This window comes from Opisthorchis viverrini (assembly GCF_000715545.1).
Source record: "Opisthorchis viverrini unplaced genomic scaffold opera_v5_2, whole genome shotgun sequence".
NCBI lineage: Eukaryota > Metazoa > Platyhelminthes > Trematoda > Opisthorchiida > Opisthorchiidae > Opisthorchis > Opisthorchis viverrini.
Genome location: NW_008751658.1, coordinates 298637 through 313496, shown reverse-complemented (window position 1 = coordinate 313496; position 14860 = coordinate 298637). Strand labels below are relative to the sequence as shown.

The window sequence follows — 14860 nt, the reverse complement described above, 5'->3', positions numbered from 1 at the left end:
TCGCCTAACCTGGTATGTCACACCCTGGGCTGAGACCTACAAATTAACTGAATTCCAATTCCATCAAGAAAAAGGAGCCACATTTGTTCATTGATGAGGAAGTTCGGCCATCTCTTAGCTGGAACACCTTCTTATGAATATGAAAGGGTGTCTATTAGAATGCTTACGAAAAAAGTCTGTGTCCAGACACTGGGAATGCTAGAAAAAGTCCGAAAAGGTAGAATGCATTCATAACCAATTGCGAGGTAAACCGTTGCAACAAAAACAGGGCTTTGTCATCTATGTAGACAGTCTTCAGAGGTCCTGCATGACTTGAGCGCCACGAGCTTCATTTCTTTTCTTGACTCTTCCTCAAGCTTGGCAGAAAACCAGCTTAACATATTCGACATCCCACCTTTGGCAAGACTGTTTCTCTTCAGAGATCGTCTCTTCAGTAGATTCGATCATTGCATCCCAACCATGAATCTCAACTTTTACTGTGGAAGCAACCAGCTGTACTGATCACAGTGTCCTTCAAAGTTGACCCGAAAGAGAAGCCGCTCAGTGGAGAAAGGATACGGTTAGCTTACCCATCGTCCACCCAAATCGCCCAGTATATTGCGCATACACGACAATCTGGGGAGAATTTGTTTCATCACGTGCTATCGGACTCTTGTCCCAGAACCGGAAGCGTCTTCGGAGGACTTATAAGGATAAGTGTTAAACATCCACCCAGAATGGACGTTTACACCACATGGACGTAAAAAAAAAACAACCTAGCAGATGAAAATTTTCGATGATGCGTACAGGCGGTTAAATAAACAACCACCGAATTCGAGCCAAGAGCTGAAGTGTGTAAGATGTGAGGATTTCATCAAACCTGCCGGAATCAAAGAAGCAAGCTTTATCTGGAGTGAATACGATCACGTTTGCGCTGGCCACCACTGACGGACACAAAGTGATCTTTTGGCGAGGCGTCAGCCAGATCTGCTGCTGTCGGCCAGTTTCCTAGTATCGCAGTCTGTACGAGAAACCAGTTTGGCCGAAAATGCTATGGGTTTCAAATTACCGACCCTACAAAAAAGTACATGTCGAGGAGACATCCAACCTGCACTCATTCGCGTTTGGTATGCCCACCACCCCGTGGAGCATCCTAAGTATGGTTTGCACTCGAACTTGGTCAGCAAGATCCATAATTTTCCCACCAACCGTACCATATGCTTCTGACTAGAAGAAGTCATTCACACTGGGGCTACAACACACGACGGAAAAGCTCCAGTTTGAGCAACTGATTAGTGAATATGCTTCGCAATGCTTTAAGACCTGTAGTTTAAGAGCTACAGCTATCTAGCGCGATAGCGTCGCACACGACACATTTTGCGAATAGTAACGTGGAAGAAGAGATACTCATGAACAGACAAACACACAGCAATTACGTCGGTGGAGGGAGTTCAGTAACTACTCCACAGATGTCGTTATTGGGGGTGGGGGCGGTGAGTTGCACAAACAAACAAGAAGGATAGTTCGCGGAACATGTCCGCGCAGCGAAACGAGTCAAACAGAACACGACTTACAATGACGTCGAATTTAGCATAGATATCAACCAGATGGCCATTTGAGTCTACAACCGGTAGAGCAGATACCCGATGTTCGATGAAGAGCTGAAGAGTTCGGTGAAGTGGACAGTCCTGATTGACAGTGATCACCCCGTCAGTCGTGCCCAATTTCAAGTCGCGCAACTTCTTTGACATGAACGATGGACTGGGTAGTTGATTCAGCTACACAGGAAATAAATGAAAACATAATTTGTTGGACTCGATAGCAGTAGGCGAAATCTATTCAACAAACCGGTATTTGAAAAGGAAAATAGTTAATCAACCTTCTAAAAACCACTCCTACCGGATGAGCCTCAATAAAGCATATTTAGGGAATTTATTATCTATATACCTAACGCTTCCATTTAAATTGGGTGGATAGGACTTCCAGTTATAAAGACAATATTCGTTATTATGGAAAGCTAGACCCCGAATAAAAGACGCTCGAGTAAACAACGCGAAAAAAGTGGAGGTTAGAACCGAATTGTAAAAACCTTTACATCTTTGAAGGAAGTTAAGTAGAAAAACACGGTGCCTTTATCTTCCAGTAGCAAAGGAGTAAACAAACCTATGTTCACTGTTGGAGGAAGACGTCATCAGCGGGAATGAATCAGTATGAATTGTGAATTCTAGCTAGATAGTTTGACTGCAGAGTGACAGCCCGCTCATCTTCCGATCGATGTGCTGTGCTATGTGGTTTATAGCCATAAGAAAAATGATTTGAATCCCAGCAATAAGGGCATGAAGATGCTACAATGATCACTACAAGGCTAGTCGATATGGCGCTACACTTTAGATCCACAATTGTGTCGAGCTATAAAATGGCAGGGACAGTTCACGAACGAATATGAACAAGGAATTTATTCTTGCAAAAAACGTAAAAAGAGTCCAAATCATTGTGGCAGCTATAAGCAGTTCATCGGATAGCACATCGTACGAATAACTGGTGAGCTGGGACCTCTGCACAAGACATCCAACCCACAAATGGCATTCGCTTTCTGCACCGTTATGACCTGTCTCCGGTCAACATTTTGTCAAAGCGGGGATTTGAACTGGAAAAGCAGAGTTTTCTCTGGTAACACTGGCTGGGCTTGTATGGAACATGACCCAAGTACCTTTTTGACAAATTTTGATTTCTAGTCTTAAAAAACAAATTCTTCACAAGCTGTCGCACTGCGGAGAGCTTTAGCCGGCTGACGCTTGATATGATCGAATGGTCCTTGGAACAGAGTAACCAAGTATTAGAGCCGCAAAGTTAGCCTGCTCTCTCACTTACTTCTTCGACGACAGATTCACTTTAGAACGTTCTAAGTTGAAATAAAGTATCTAATGTCAAAAACTAGGATGCCGCGAAGTTCACTGCAACACATGTTGCCGTTTTACGGTGACTACAGTTCAGCTTTTCGGTTGCTGCAGCTTCGGTCACCAAAGAGGAATAAGTGAGTGACAGCAAAGCATTGGAGGCGACGGTCAAAGAGAAATGTTAACATGCTTGGATGTGAGTGAAACACTAGCGGTAAAGTAATCAAATTGGAAGACGTTGGAAGTGATCCGAAGAGATCGTCCCATAAACCCTGAGATGCCTTGGTTGCTTTTCATTAGAAGTTTAACTAAGGTTCCTTCCTGATAACAGAAGCGGACGTTGCACATACGTGAAGAGATAGTTTGGACAGAGTACACATCACATTAAAAATAATGCTGGGGAAGTAACGAGACCACATGTAACAAAGGGTGCACTGAAGCTAAGTGTAGGTCAGTGGATAAGGTGCAAACTACTAATCAGAGGGTCCATAGTTCATGTTCGCCTTTGGCAATTCGAAGGCTTCTGTCTGGGTTTGGACAAACTGGTAGGACCTCAGCTCTCGTGCCTGCTTCAGCTAACAAGGCAGCTATGCATCGGACCTTACAGCTGAACGATTATTTACGCCTTTGTAAATCACATAACGTTAATGACTTGACTTATCTGGACGATCACCGTACCTTTGGGCTACGTGTGACTGATTGAAAGTCCAGCTGACCGTACCTTTGGGCTACGTGTGACTGATTGGAAGTCCAGGTAGCTGGCTTGCATCCGGACAGTTTATGGTGCCACTCATCCTAAATGAGGACAGATTCACATTGTGTGACTTGCTGCCAAATGGTTAATCAAGTGGCGGTTGCCCAAAGTGACAAAAGTATGGTACTTCCACAAAGCTCTGGAGGTATAGAAGGCGTGGGGGAAAACAGATGATCCAATGAAAAATACGTCTGTCCTAACACCTGAGAGAATTAGATATGCCGTTGAATCCATAAACAGTCAATCAAAATGCGGCTTGCTTTAGCATGTTAAAGGCTTTCTGTATTATTGTATGCGACAGAGACTCACTGAAATCACCTTCCTGGAGATAGACCCCACTATCTTCGGAGCTTACTGGTAATCTCCTATTATGTACTGGCAAAGGATATCGCCTTGATCCTCGACTAAACAAGGTAGGGTATTGTTTGGACCCGTGTCTAAGCATCATTCGTGAAAATTGATACGGGTGACATAAAACCCACGAAACGCGTCTACATTGTTCGTAAATCGATTGAAACGTTACTTTTACATGAATAATCACTCGTGAAAATTGCTGGCTAAAAAACCCGGCTTCAAAGTCTACGGTATTACTGGTCGGGAGCAGTGACTCCCTGTGGTCAAAAATGGGATGACACTGGGCAATCGTACCACCCCAGAAACCAGCTGGTATGGCATCTTTACATTCCCACAACATCGGCTTTATGAACCTACGATTGTGGTCAAACCGGACACCCAAAAACATCTAATCTACACAATCCAAGAGACGGAAATCGCTAATGGGTAACCGACCGCTCAGGTTGTTGCCAGTTACTTTCAACGAGAATTAGGGGAAAGGCTGGATGACCACACACAGGGTGCACCGAAATTTAAGTAGTCCCTGACAGACGGAGTGCGGCGAATGCGCATTTTTGTTTCAAAGCTACAAATTCCGATATACTTAAGATTCAATGGGCATGTTATGGACTTGGGCAAAGGACACCTGGTGCGGACCGCGCCTACCACTGATTTAGGGGTGGCATGAATTATTGCCTACTTGAAGTAAACGAGTAGCATAAATAACATGAGAAATCGCTTGAACGAAATATGCCAGCAACCGGATTGTCACGATCTCGAAAGAGATGGAAATTACGCAAAGGGATTCGGTCAGTCACGCTGGTGTAATATTACCAGAAGACTTCAATAACTGTGCTTCCCAAAATGCCCTCACTCAGAAAACGTCCGGAGGTCAGGAGCTTTCAATAAGTGAACATCACGTCGACTGGACGCATGTCACGCGCGGGCTATGGACTAAACGAAGGCATGTCTTGATTAGTCAGAATGTCAGTCAACCTAGATCGAGCATCTGTAGCCCGGCGCTTCCCACCACCTCACGAAGATTATAGTGTGACCTTGCGGAACATCCCGTGATGATCCTGTAAATACAGTTGTAGTAACCTTCACCCTGGTCCCCTGAGGGTTGATTTGAAATCGATACCTACCCCAAGTCCTTGCGGAGATTAGGTATCCTCTCCAACACGGAGTGTAACAACAATTTTTTGTTTCCCAGAATTCCACGCGAAGTGGATACATAATTACTCGCGGTGCATATGTTTGCCCTCGGCATTACTTGGGTTTCCAAACAAAATTTCCAGCTTCCTGAAACTGAATGCCACAGTAACCCCTCCACCTCTCCACCTTTCTGTCAGTCTGTACAGAAGGTCCAAGGTTCATGGTGGCATGCCTGAATGGACCGGGAAACCTGGCGATGAACGTACTGACAGAACATTGAACCTGAGACGATAAACGCGTGCTTATGACGCATTTGTTCCTTAATTTTTCAGCTTACTATGCCTTTAGCGTTCGATATGTGACAAGGTCCATTAATTATGGCACGAGGATCGTGAATCCTGGATTATTTAAAACGATATCATACAGTGATGTAAAATATTACACATCGGTACCATCCATTGAAACCGATCCAAACAGAGACTACTCAACTAGAAAATATGTAACGGCGTTCCTCGATCGGTAGGAAGAAAGACTACCCTTTCGAGGATTTCCTGTTGCGGACTAGCATTCCACACATCGTACCCATTGGATGATAGTTTGTATCCAGAAATTTGCGCTACGAACGGTTCATGCACTTCTGACGATGGAATCCATCTTTGTTCAGCTGTAGCATCCTTTTGGTGCCTAACTGCCATACCACCCGAAGGAACCACGTGGGCTGGGATACTGCCAGTTTGCCCAAGCCTAGACAGGGGAAGTCGAGAGGCAGAGGTCAGGTTCGAAACACAGACCTTCCGGTCAGTAAATTAGCGCCCTAACCACTTAAGCCGTCTAGCCCATCTTAATGATGCTGAAATAGGGACCGATAAGTTTTGAAGTGCAAGTGCGTACGTCACAAATCCTCCGGAACTCAGTATGAGGCTGGATTGCTGTTTAAGGGAAGTTGTATACACAGTACCTGTTACGTGAGGATCTCACCACGTGTTAATAGACCTGTCTGGATCATCCAATGCGGTTATATGAAGACCACCCACACATACGTTACAAGCCGAAAGATTGGACAGTGTATTTTCAGCACATTATAGATTCGGTTGGCTGTTGCTGACTAGTAATCATCATAACAGGACAAAATATAATCATAATAATCTCTGTCGAGATGGACCCTGGGCAAACATGTTAGCGTCAACCACGAGAGGCACGGCTGTATACATGAAAGAGCATATCGACAAACGATTGCGTTTCGACAATCGCAAAGTACTTTGGTAATAAACAACCTTAGACCACCGAAGTTAGTCTGGACACACTGGAACTAAAACCAAGGATCCACCATAGTAAACAAAGCTACATGAAAACAGTGAACTGGATGATAATGCAATAACGCCTATGGGGAAGTTGAGTGCACGACAACTCAAACTGGCATATTGGTAAACAAAGCAGGCTGGAAGTGAATTACAGCTATGCACACAATCTAATCGCCGGCCAGTGGATGTGTAGCGACCACACAGTTCGCTCGTAGTATTGTAATCGCGGTTGCAAGTACCTGTTTTCGGGCCATCTACGTGAGGCGATTGCAGAAGGTTATAGACTATATATGAATACCGGGCCGTAGGATAACGAACAAAAGAATTACAATATTTCGGAAAATCTTTGGGAAATTAAACAACCTAACGACAACCAATGGACCAATCGGATCAAATAAAGCTTTAAAATTAGGTTACTCGACCAACCAATCAACAAGGAACGAAATCGGACCACTCAGCAGGAACAGAAACGCCCAGTTACAATGGGATAAAAGAACTGTCGGATTGAAGTTGTTCAACCAACCAACCAACCACATACATGGAAATGAGGCCATAACGCAAACCAGCTTCCAAGTTGACCAACCAAATCACACCAAAGTCTCTTAGGAAGGAATCGATCAGTTTGAGGTTATCAGATACTGTTTAGAAACTAGATATGCGTAGGAAGGAGAGAAATTCATCTACTCAACTCCGAACTGACGATGTCAACTGGATTGGTAATGAAATATTTACAACCCAACTACGAAGCTCGTCGAACAGACCAAAAACCAAGCTCAAAAAAGAACAATTTCCAAAACGAATAAGCCTTCCATCTGGAAATTCGTCACTAGGGCCACCAGTAAATACGTGACTGCATGATTTGGAGTCCGTGGTCGAAGGATGAGTACCGCTTTATCCTGCATAAGTACGAATTAATCAGAATGCTCTTGACCGAACGGTGATCGCGGGTTAGAATTGTCCTGACGATTCGTGAGATGTGCACTGCTGATAAATCCGAATAAAGAAGCAGCCGCGCAGTGCTTCTTCGCTTTTCAGCATAAATTGACCTAAATTACAGGACTAAACCTTCAACGAAATACGCACATCAGCCTGTCTTTCGTGACCAGAGGGCGAGTACACTTGTGGCTGATTCGGGCAGGGACTAGCCTACGGAAAAAGCTACAGAGATTGCGACGAGTGTGGAATGGCAACTCAAATTAGAAAACACCGAAAGTGCCTCACGAACTTCTGCAGCGGCTTTCGCTGATTGAAACCTACGCGTGCCATAGCTGGCTGCATCCTGCTGCGATATTTAACGGGAATGAAGCAGCTTTGTTCTACAAGGCTCATGCGGACTGTAGATTACAGCCAAATGTGAGCTGTGGAGTTTTTATAAGAATAAACACAGTTATTTCTACTGCTGCGTATGTTGAACAAGAGCAGCCAACATTTACATGTTTCAAAAGTACATATGCGAAAGGTGTGCCTAAGAAACCCAGGAGGCTTTAGTGAAGAACAGCACTCAAGGGCACTTTCGGACACTGGATAGCCGGATGGGGAGGCAGCATCGAGAGGTCACGTTGCCCAAGGATTATTGTCCAAACTGTTCACGACTTCCTGGGAGAAATGTGGAGCTCATATTTCTTCCTCCAAATACAACGTCACGACACTAACCTCTGAGCACTGGTGCAATGTGGGATGACAACCTATGCTTTCGTTCACGAGTGCTGAGCCAGCTTTAACGCCCTTCCGGTGCCTAGCTGCCATGCTATCAAAGGAAAGCACGAGGGTTGGAATACTTTTAGACTGCCCAAGCCAGAACCGGAGCAGTCGAGATGCGGAGGCTGGGTTCGAATTTAACTTAATGGATCTATGTTCTGAATACACCAAAGTGGTTTGATGCGAGCTGGCAGATTTTCAAGCGTGTTTTGCTCCAACCAAGACCAGTAGGTTTGATTTTCTTTTCGATTCATTTCACGGAACAGTTGGCCAGCTTGGCTGGCTCTAACTTGCTAACTTAACTCTTTCAAAGACGACAGTGCTTGTGAAAGTGAATGATCTCCTTGAGGAATGGATGGTGAAAGAGACGATCTGAGCAATGAAGCTATGGAGTCTGACAATGATGGGCGCACATTGGAGTCTAACTGCTCCGGTCTATTTAACTGCCCATCCCCAAGAAATGTTCCATGCTGATCCCTAGCTTGGCGGACCTTTAATACCAGCTGATAAACGTCAAGGAAGAGAGCTCTGTTAAACGGAAGAAAGTGTTGGCTTGCCCAAAATACAAAATTGGTGACTTTAAGTACCTGTGATTCGAGGGATCGGTGTAAATGCACGTAGCGGCAATGGTACCGCTTACGATGCGTGTGCTTGTTAACATCTCAGTTCTACGTTATACGCAGTTCCACCTTCCTCGACTCAAGAACGAATGACTGCGACAACAACCACATGGACGATCATCAGTGAGTGGCCTTCGTTCGAGAAAGGAGAGGACATTTGGTGAAACTCATTCACTGGTTAACGGAGCACTCACTTGAATCCCTGCTGAAAAATAGTATACACGGAAGATTCAGCTAGGATTCCGCTGCATCCCCAGTTACCTCAAACTTAAGGTATGAATGAGTGTGCTTCGCCAACAGCGAACACAGGGTTAGTGGGAACTCCGGAAGTGCGCCCAACTGACAAAACCGGTAGTGGACTGTCCAAGAGTTTTCGGTAACCATATGGATAGTGTGTTCGGTCGATAAAACACTTGCTTAGCGAACACGTTAGGGAAAGTAATACATCGCAGCGGTTTCTGGTCACAGATTTCACTTTTTGTTGTCTTCCTCGGACCGACTAGAAGCTGTAACTCTGAGTCACATCGATTCACATGGGTTGTCATCCGCAGTGGTGTCATTTTTCCTTCTGAGGGTCTCATCGACGGCGAAACCTGTCCCGGATGCTGACTGCAAAGTTGACATCTATTGGAGCGTTCGACAGAGAATTGTCACATTTTGTTGTCTGCGAAACTATGAAATTTATTGCAGTGCCGATCTTTTTCGGAGCAATCTCGTTTTTCGATATTTTCGGTCTACGTCAACCAACTGGTTGTATCCAGTACTCCCAACGTCAAAAATGGCTACAGCTAATTGTCACATCACTCAAATGGGGTCACATTTACACGGTCAGACACAGCAAATTGACGAAATGCGCACACGATAGTAGATGTTTGGATTTCGAAGTCCAATAGGACGGCTCTAGTGACAGCAAGGCGGTGCTCCATAGAGCGTAACAGCTGGAGAAGCTCGGCCGGATACAGTCGTCCTCTAAAGAGTGACCAACCAGTGAGGATCGATAATTTTACCCAAGTGAAAACGGGTTGCAAGCACTTCTGGTGATTGTGACTACAGATGTTAATAAAGTTATCTTGATCATGATATTGAAGGTCGCTTTGCTTTGGATATTCACAACTTCTGCTTTGATAACGCTGGAAAAACGCTACCAATTGTGGCAATATGTCACGGTGGCATAGAGGAGGTTATGTGTCGACAATGTCTTCCAATTAGTTCAGTTCATAAGTGGATTTTTTTCAGGTTAACACATCTTGTTTAGGCGTTGCAAATGAGTTACAACGGGCGACACACCACACGACCTAGTTTTTCAGCTCCAATAAGTCCCACTACATTGACCTGAAAACAATGGATGATCAACCTGCCGGAATTATCATAATCGACCCAGAGCTGATGTGAATATTTACCGCTAAATTTGTCGTCCATATCTGTATGGCGGTGGCAGCAGGTAGATACCTGAACATCGCCGCTATGTTCCATTGGACGTGGAATAAATTAGTGGTCAGTCTGTCACTTACATCCAACCCCATCACGAGATGCATACTCACAAAGTAAGCGTTGCTTGACACAAATAAGGTAAATGAACGGGCCTACTCGAGTAATCAGTGGGATGAGAAATTGGACGCATCTGCGCCACAAATCCATATTCACCATCATCATTGCAATAACGGAAAGATGGGTGTGGCCAACATTGACAACTGTCAAGCGAAGACATGTAAATTCTACCTCATCCTGCACTATTTAGACCGGTTAGGGTCGACACGCCTATTTCAAACGAGCGAGGTCAAATCAACCGGTCCGATTAACCGGTTATGTATGAAAAACATCGCGCGCTTATACCCGGAATGCGTAGGCCATCTGTCGACGAGAGCACTTATTGATCGAGGTTTCAGGGTCGTTTGGACAGTGCTACACGTGACGAACAAATCAGCGAACTGTGCAAATCACGTAATAACGGTGACCTTTGTAGAGGAGGTAATGCGTTTTTGGAAGTGTCGAAAATTGGTCGCTGTGAAAGATGGTCTCTTTGAGGGGGTTATTCCACGGAGAGGCATAACAATGTCACACACCTATTCCCACGAAAGCCTTTATGACTCAAAGCGTTTCCATCAAAAAGCGTTTCTATCAAATGCTCGTGCGTTCTGACACTAATGTGCGATGACAACAATAGAATTGGGGGGCGATGAGTCTACATAAAAGCAGTTGCACAAAAAATGCATTGAAAAGTTTTTGAATCGTCGCTCCTTACTAAACAAATTTCCGGTGGGTCTTCCTAGGATAACCTCCATACTACCAAGTATTGCACGAATTATTCTTATAGCAAACATTGAAAGTATGTTGGTGCAACCGAGTATTAAATGACTGTGCTAGTAAACACCATTACGATATTCTACGCCTTTTCAGATGCCTACGACAGCATTATTTTGGTCATTTTTTTTAATAAACTAGATTTCCAGCTACACAAGTTGTCCGTGTTTACCACAAAACTGTCCAGAATCGTGGACGATAAAAAACCCGTCTCTGAGCGTTGTACTTTAACAGCTATATGATATCTACAGAATTAAGCAATGGGACGCTATGCTCGGACCGTGCAGCTGACTGTGTTTCGGTTCACCTCTTCGTAAGAAACTGTGACCACAGGCAAGCATAAAATAGGATGCAAATGAGAGGCACTTCTGAATAACTGTTTCACACAAGTCACTAATATGGCGCACCGTATTTACCGGATTCGAATGAAGAAACAGGAAAGAACATTGTATAGACGTAATGCACTACTCATAAGGTTGCTGAAAGAACGTTTGCTAAGCGATTAGTCGGACTAGCATACAAAGAACTTGAAGAACAGCAAATCGCCTGCAACGAACAAAGAAATAATCCCGCTGAACCACTATGTATGGTTAACCGATGAATTTGGCCCTCTTGAGAAACCACGAGGTGGTAATCTTCGCGATGACGAATTGGAAGAGTTCAACGCTTCTAACAGCGTATTAGTTAGAAGGCAGAGCTCATGAGAAAGGCACAACTGTAGTGCCTTTAGTTTGATTAAACAAAAAGGCCATTCAGATGAAAAGGCTTTCAGATAAAAACAATAACACGTTGCCCTAGACGGAGTCCAGCTCACTGTTTTCTTACCATATTTGACTAAAAACAGCGCCAACCGAAATTATTGATCTGACTAGTCTTCGTACGTTTACTAAACAGGAGCAAACGTGCTAGATACGGCTATCAACGTCCCTGGATGTGTTTGTCACCGGCGCTATTTGGTCAGCTGGTTGGACTTGGCCAATCAAACGGGGATGAGTTTGTTGAATTAGGCCAATCGAACGACTAGTTCTTTGTTCATACTAACTAGAATTCTTGATTAATGGGCAAGTGCCACAGCGGTATGGAATGCACATATTAGAAAAGCAAACGTATGGTGTTGAGCGAAGATCACGGTTTTTACGATGAATACAAACAAACCAGGTTATACATTTTTGCAATGAGCCACGTTTGGCGAAACGCATTGGCCCAACAGCGCTAAAATAAGTGTTAAGTGTAAAAACAACTGAGATGATTCTTTCTTAATGCATGCTTATAGCACTGTCGTTGGAACAATTGCCCTCCTATCGTGACCCAATCATTCTGGTCGGTCCACACCAAAGCAGGGAAGCACTGGATTCGAGTTTCGCCCTCATCGGCAGCTCATATCTATGGCCGTGCACGCGTTTGAATTCCGCACATTTAGCATGCGAGGCGAGCGTGTTACCACAATTGTACCAGAGCACGCTGGACGTATCGTAATTCTCACGTGTGAGCAGATAAACATGTACGTACTTGAGTGATGTGAGTGGTAAGCTTGACAGAAGCAAAATAACTTGATTGTGTTGATCAATTGGCCCGCCTGTCTGGATTTCCTAGTCAGGTAGCGCCACAAGCGCTTGAAACATGCTGGAAGTTTTTTCGTATAGTTATGGTCAGTTGCGGGATTTGTAGAATGCACGCTCTTTCTTAAGACGAGATGGCTGTGTTTAGAGCGCGAATTTACTGACCGGAAGGTCCGTGATTCGAACCCGACCGGGCGGAATTAAAGTTTTAAATCTGATATTAAAACACAACAAGCTGTTCGCAACCGTCTGACCACTGCCGAACAGTCAGAGTTTTGTATGATCAGTTATCCATCAACGCGGCTGTCAAAGGCACGTATGTGGTCGGATACGAGAAAACCCGACCAAATAAACGCATTCGTTCTTAATACGACCCATATTGTCCCTAGTAGTTAAACGATTGACCGAATGTGCCAATAGCTGGGAAGACCCAGAAAAAGCACAGAAATTGACTCAGGAGCTGCGCCAACTGGTCAGAGGAAGTATGGTCTATATAGAGTTACAGCTTGAAACTACTAACCAAAGAAAGCACCATGCATCTTATCTCTCCACGCTTCCCGTATGAATCTCAACAATGACAAAAGCACTCGTAGCTGCGCCTTCAGGGAAGGCTCCATCCACCAAATCATCAGAAGTCGAGATGGCTCAAGTGGTTATGGCGCGAATTTACTGACCGGAAGGTCCATGGTTCAAACCCGACCTCTGCATCCCGAATTCCCCTGTCTAGGCTCGGACAACCTGGCAGTATCCCAGCCCTCGTGCTTCCTTTGGGTAGCATGGCAGTTGGGAACCGAAAGGGTGCTACAGTTGAACGACAACAAAGACCCAATCATCACTCAATTGTTAACATAAGTGAAGCACGACCAGGAGCCATGAAATACACACAGCTGCTGGCTGAGTGAGACTGGGTGACATTACTCAAGCCCTTATATGCATCCAGATAGTCTGATGTACAAAATAATATCGATCATCCATGGTTGTTCATTAACTGATGAATCGATTGATTGCTATTTACTCACTGGACAGAACTGCTAGTCATCATCAGTTTTTTTTCAGACGCACTAGACGTCGTTCTTTGATGAAACGATAACCACTGTGAAGCTCGTGAACAATTTACGTCCACTGATGAGGTGTCCGAAGAACATCTTCAGGGAACCCAAAGATTTTTTCAAACCTGATTCGGGTCCCTGTCAAACGCCTCGTTGATGTAATTTTGATATTTTTATTTTATTCATAGGTCTTGAAAACAATGGATTAAGGGTTGATGCGTAAGCATTTGCTTCACTGTCGAAAAACGACCTCATACCGAAGCACGATCGAAGTCAATATAGGTGTCCGAAAAGCCACGGCAGTTTTGGCAGCGATCGATTGCTAAGTACCACGTGACCTGACTGCGTACACAGTTGACTGTTGTACGAGATACGCAGTATTGTCCTGAAAATTTGTATCTGGAATGAAGAGACCACGATCGGCACAAAGCGGATAAATCAGAAATTGTTTTCTATTTTTTCTTAACGGGAATGCCAAGCCTACCCACAAACTGTTGCTCACTGTCACCAAATAAAATGTAACAACTGTGCTTTTTGCTCGCAGAAGATTAGAAATTTCGAGAGGCTTTGACATCCGCAACACAGTTCGTCGAGGCGCATATCGAAATCACGAACAAGTTACGCATCCTTATTCGATACTGGAGGCTACTGATGGTCCCAGAGAGCACAAAAGCCCAGCCCAGTCTTCAGGGGTTCAAGCTCAGCCCAGTTTCTATACCATAGATTTCACGAGACTGCCTCAGGATCAGTTCGGATACCCAAACAGCTGGCATTCGTCTGCCTGGGTATGCACCGCACCTGTAGGGTCCTGGATTTACAAGACGTCAAGTTTCAATATCAAAGAGGAACGAAGAAGTCTGTTGAAACTGAATACCGCTCTGTGAAACGATTGCTCCGGTATAAAGCAGAAGCCACAGAGGAGACGAAACATCTGAGTCTAGAGTGCTATAAAACATACTCTAATATTCTATGGAGGAAAATGTCGGTAGCTCAGGTAGGGTGGATGTTCGTTGGCTTGTTCGCTGAGCTGGGCAATTTGATTGCAAACGTTTCACCATCAATCGAGGTGACATCATCAGTGCGTTATTGGGGAGCGTAGTGCTGCGCTAGGCACGACTAAAAGAGAATGTCTGAGACATCTTACCTTGAGTCTTAGACTCAAAAATCCCATCTGCGAATCAGCGAGAGGAACCCTGTTCCGAGATCCAGCCGGT

At 44.6% G+C, this 14860-nt stretch overlaps 1 protein-coding gene across 1 annotated transcript in view; it reads right to left on the bottom strand.

Moving 5' to 3' along the window:
- Positions 1-14860, bottom strand: part of T265_12465 (hypothetical protein) — a gene marked incomplete at both ends in the record, with an annotated part of 53315 nt that overhangs the window by 28438 nt on the left and 10017 nt on the right. Inside the window, one exon of the mRNA XM_009163989.1 lies at positions 1554-1757. Within this exon, the coding sequence (XP_009162253.1) occupies positions 1554-1757 (204 nt within the window). The remainder of the gene's footprint in view (positions 1-1553; positions 1758-14860) is intronic.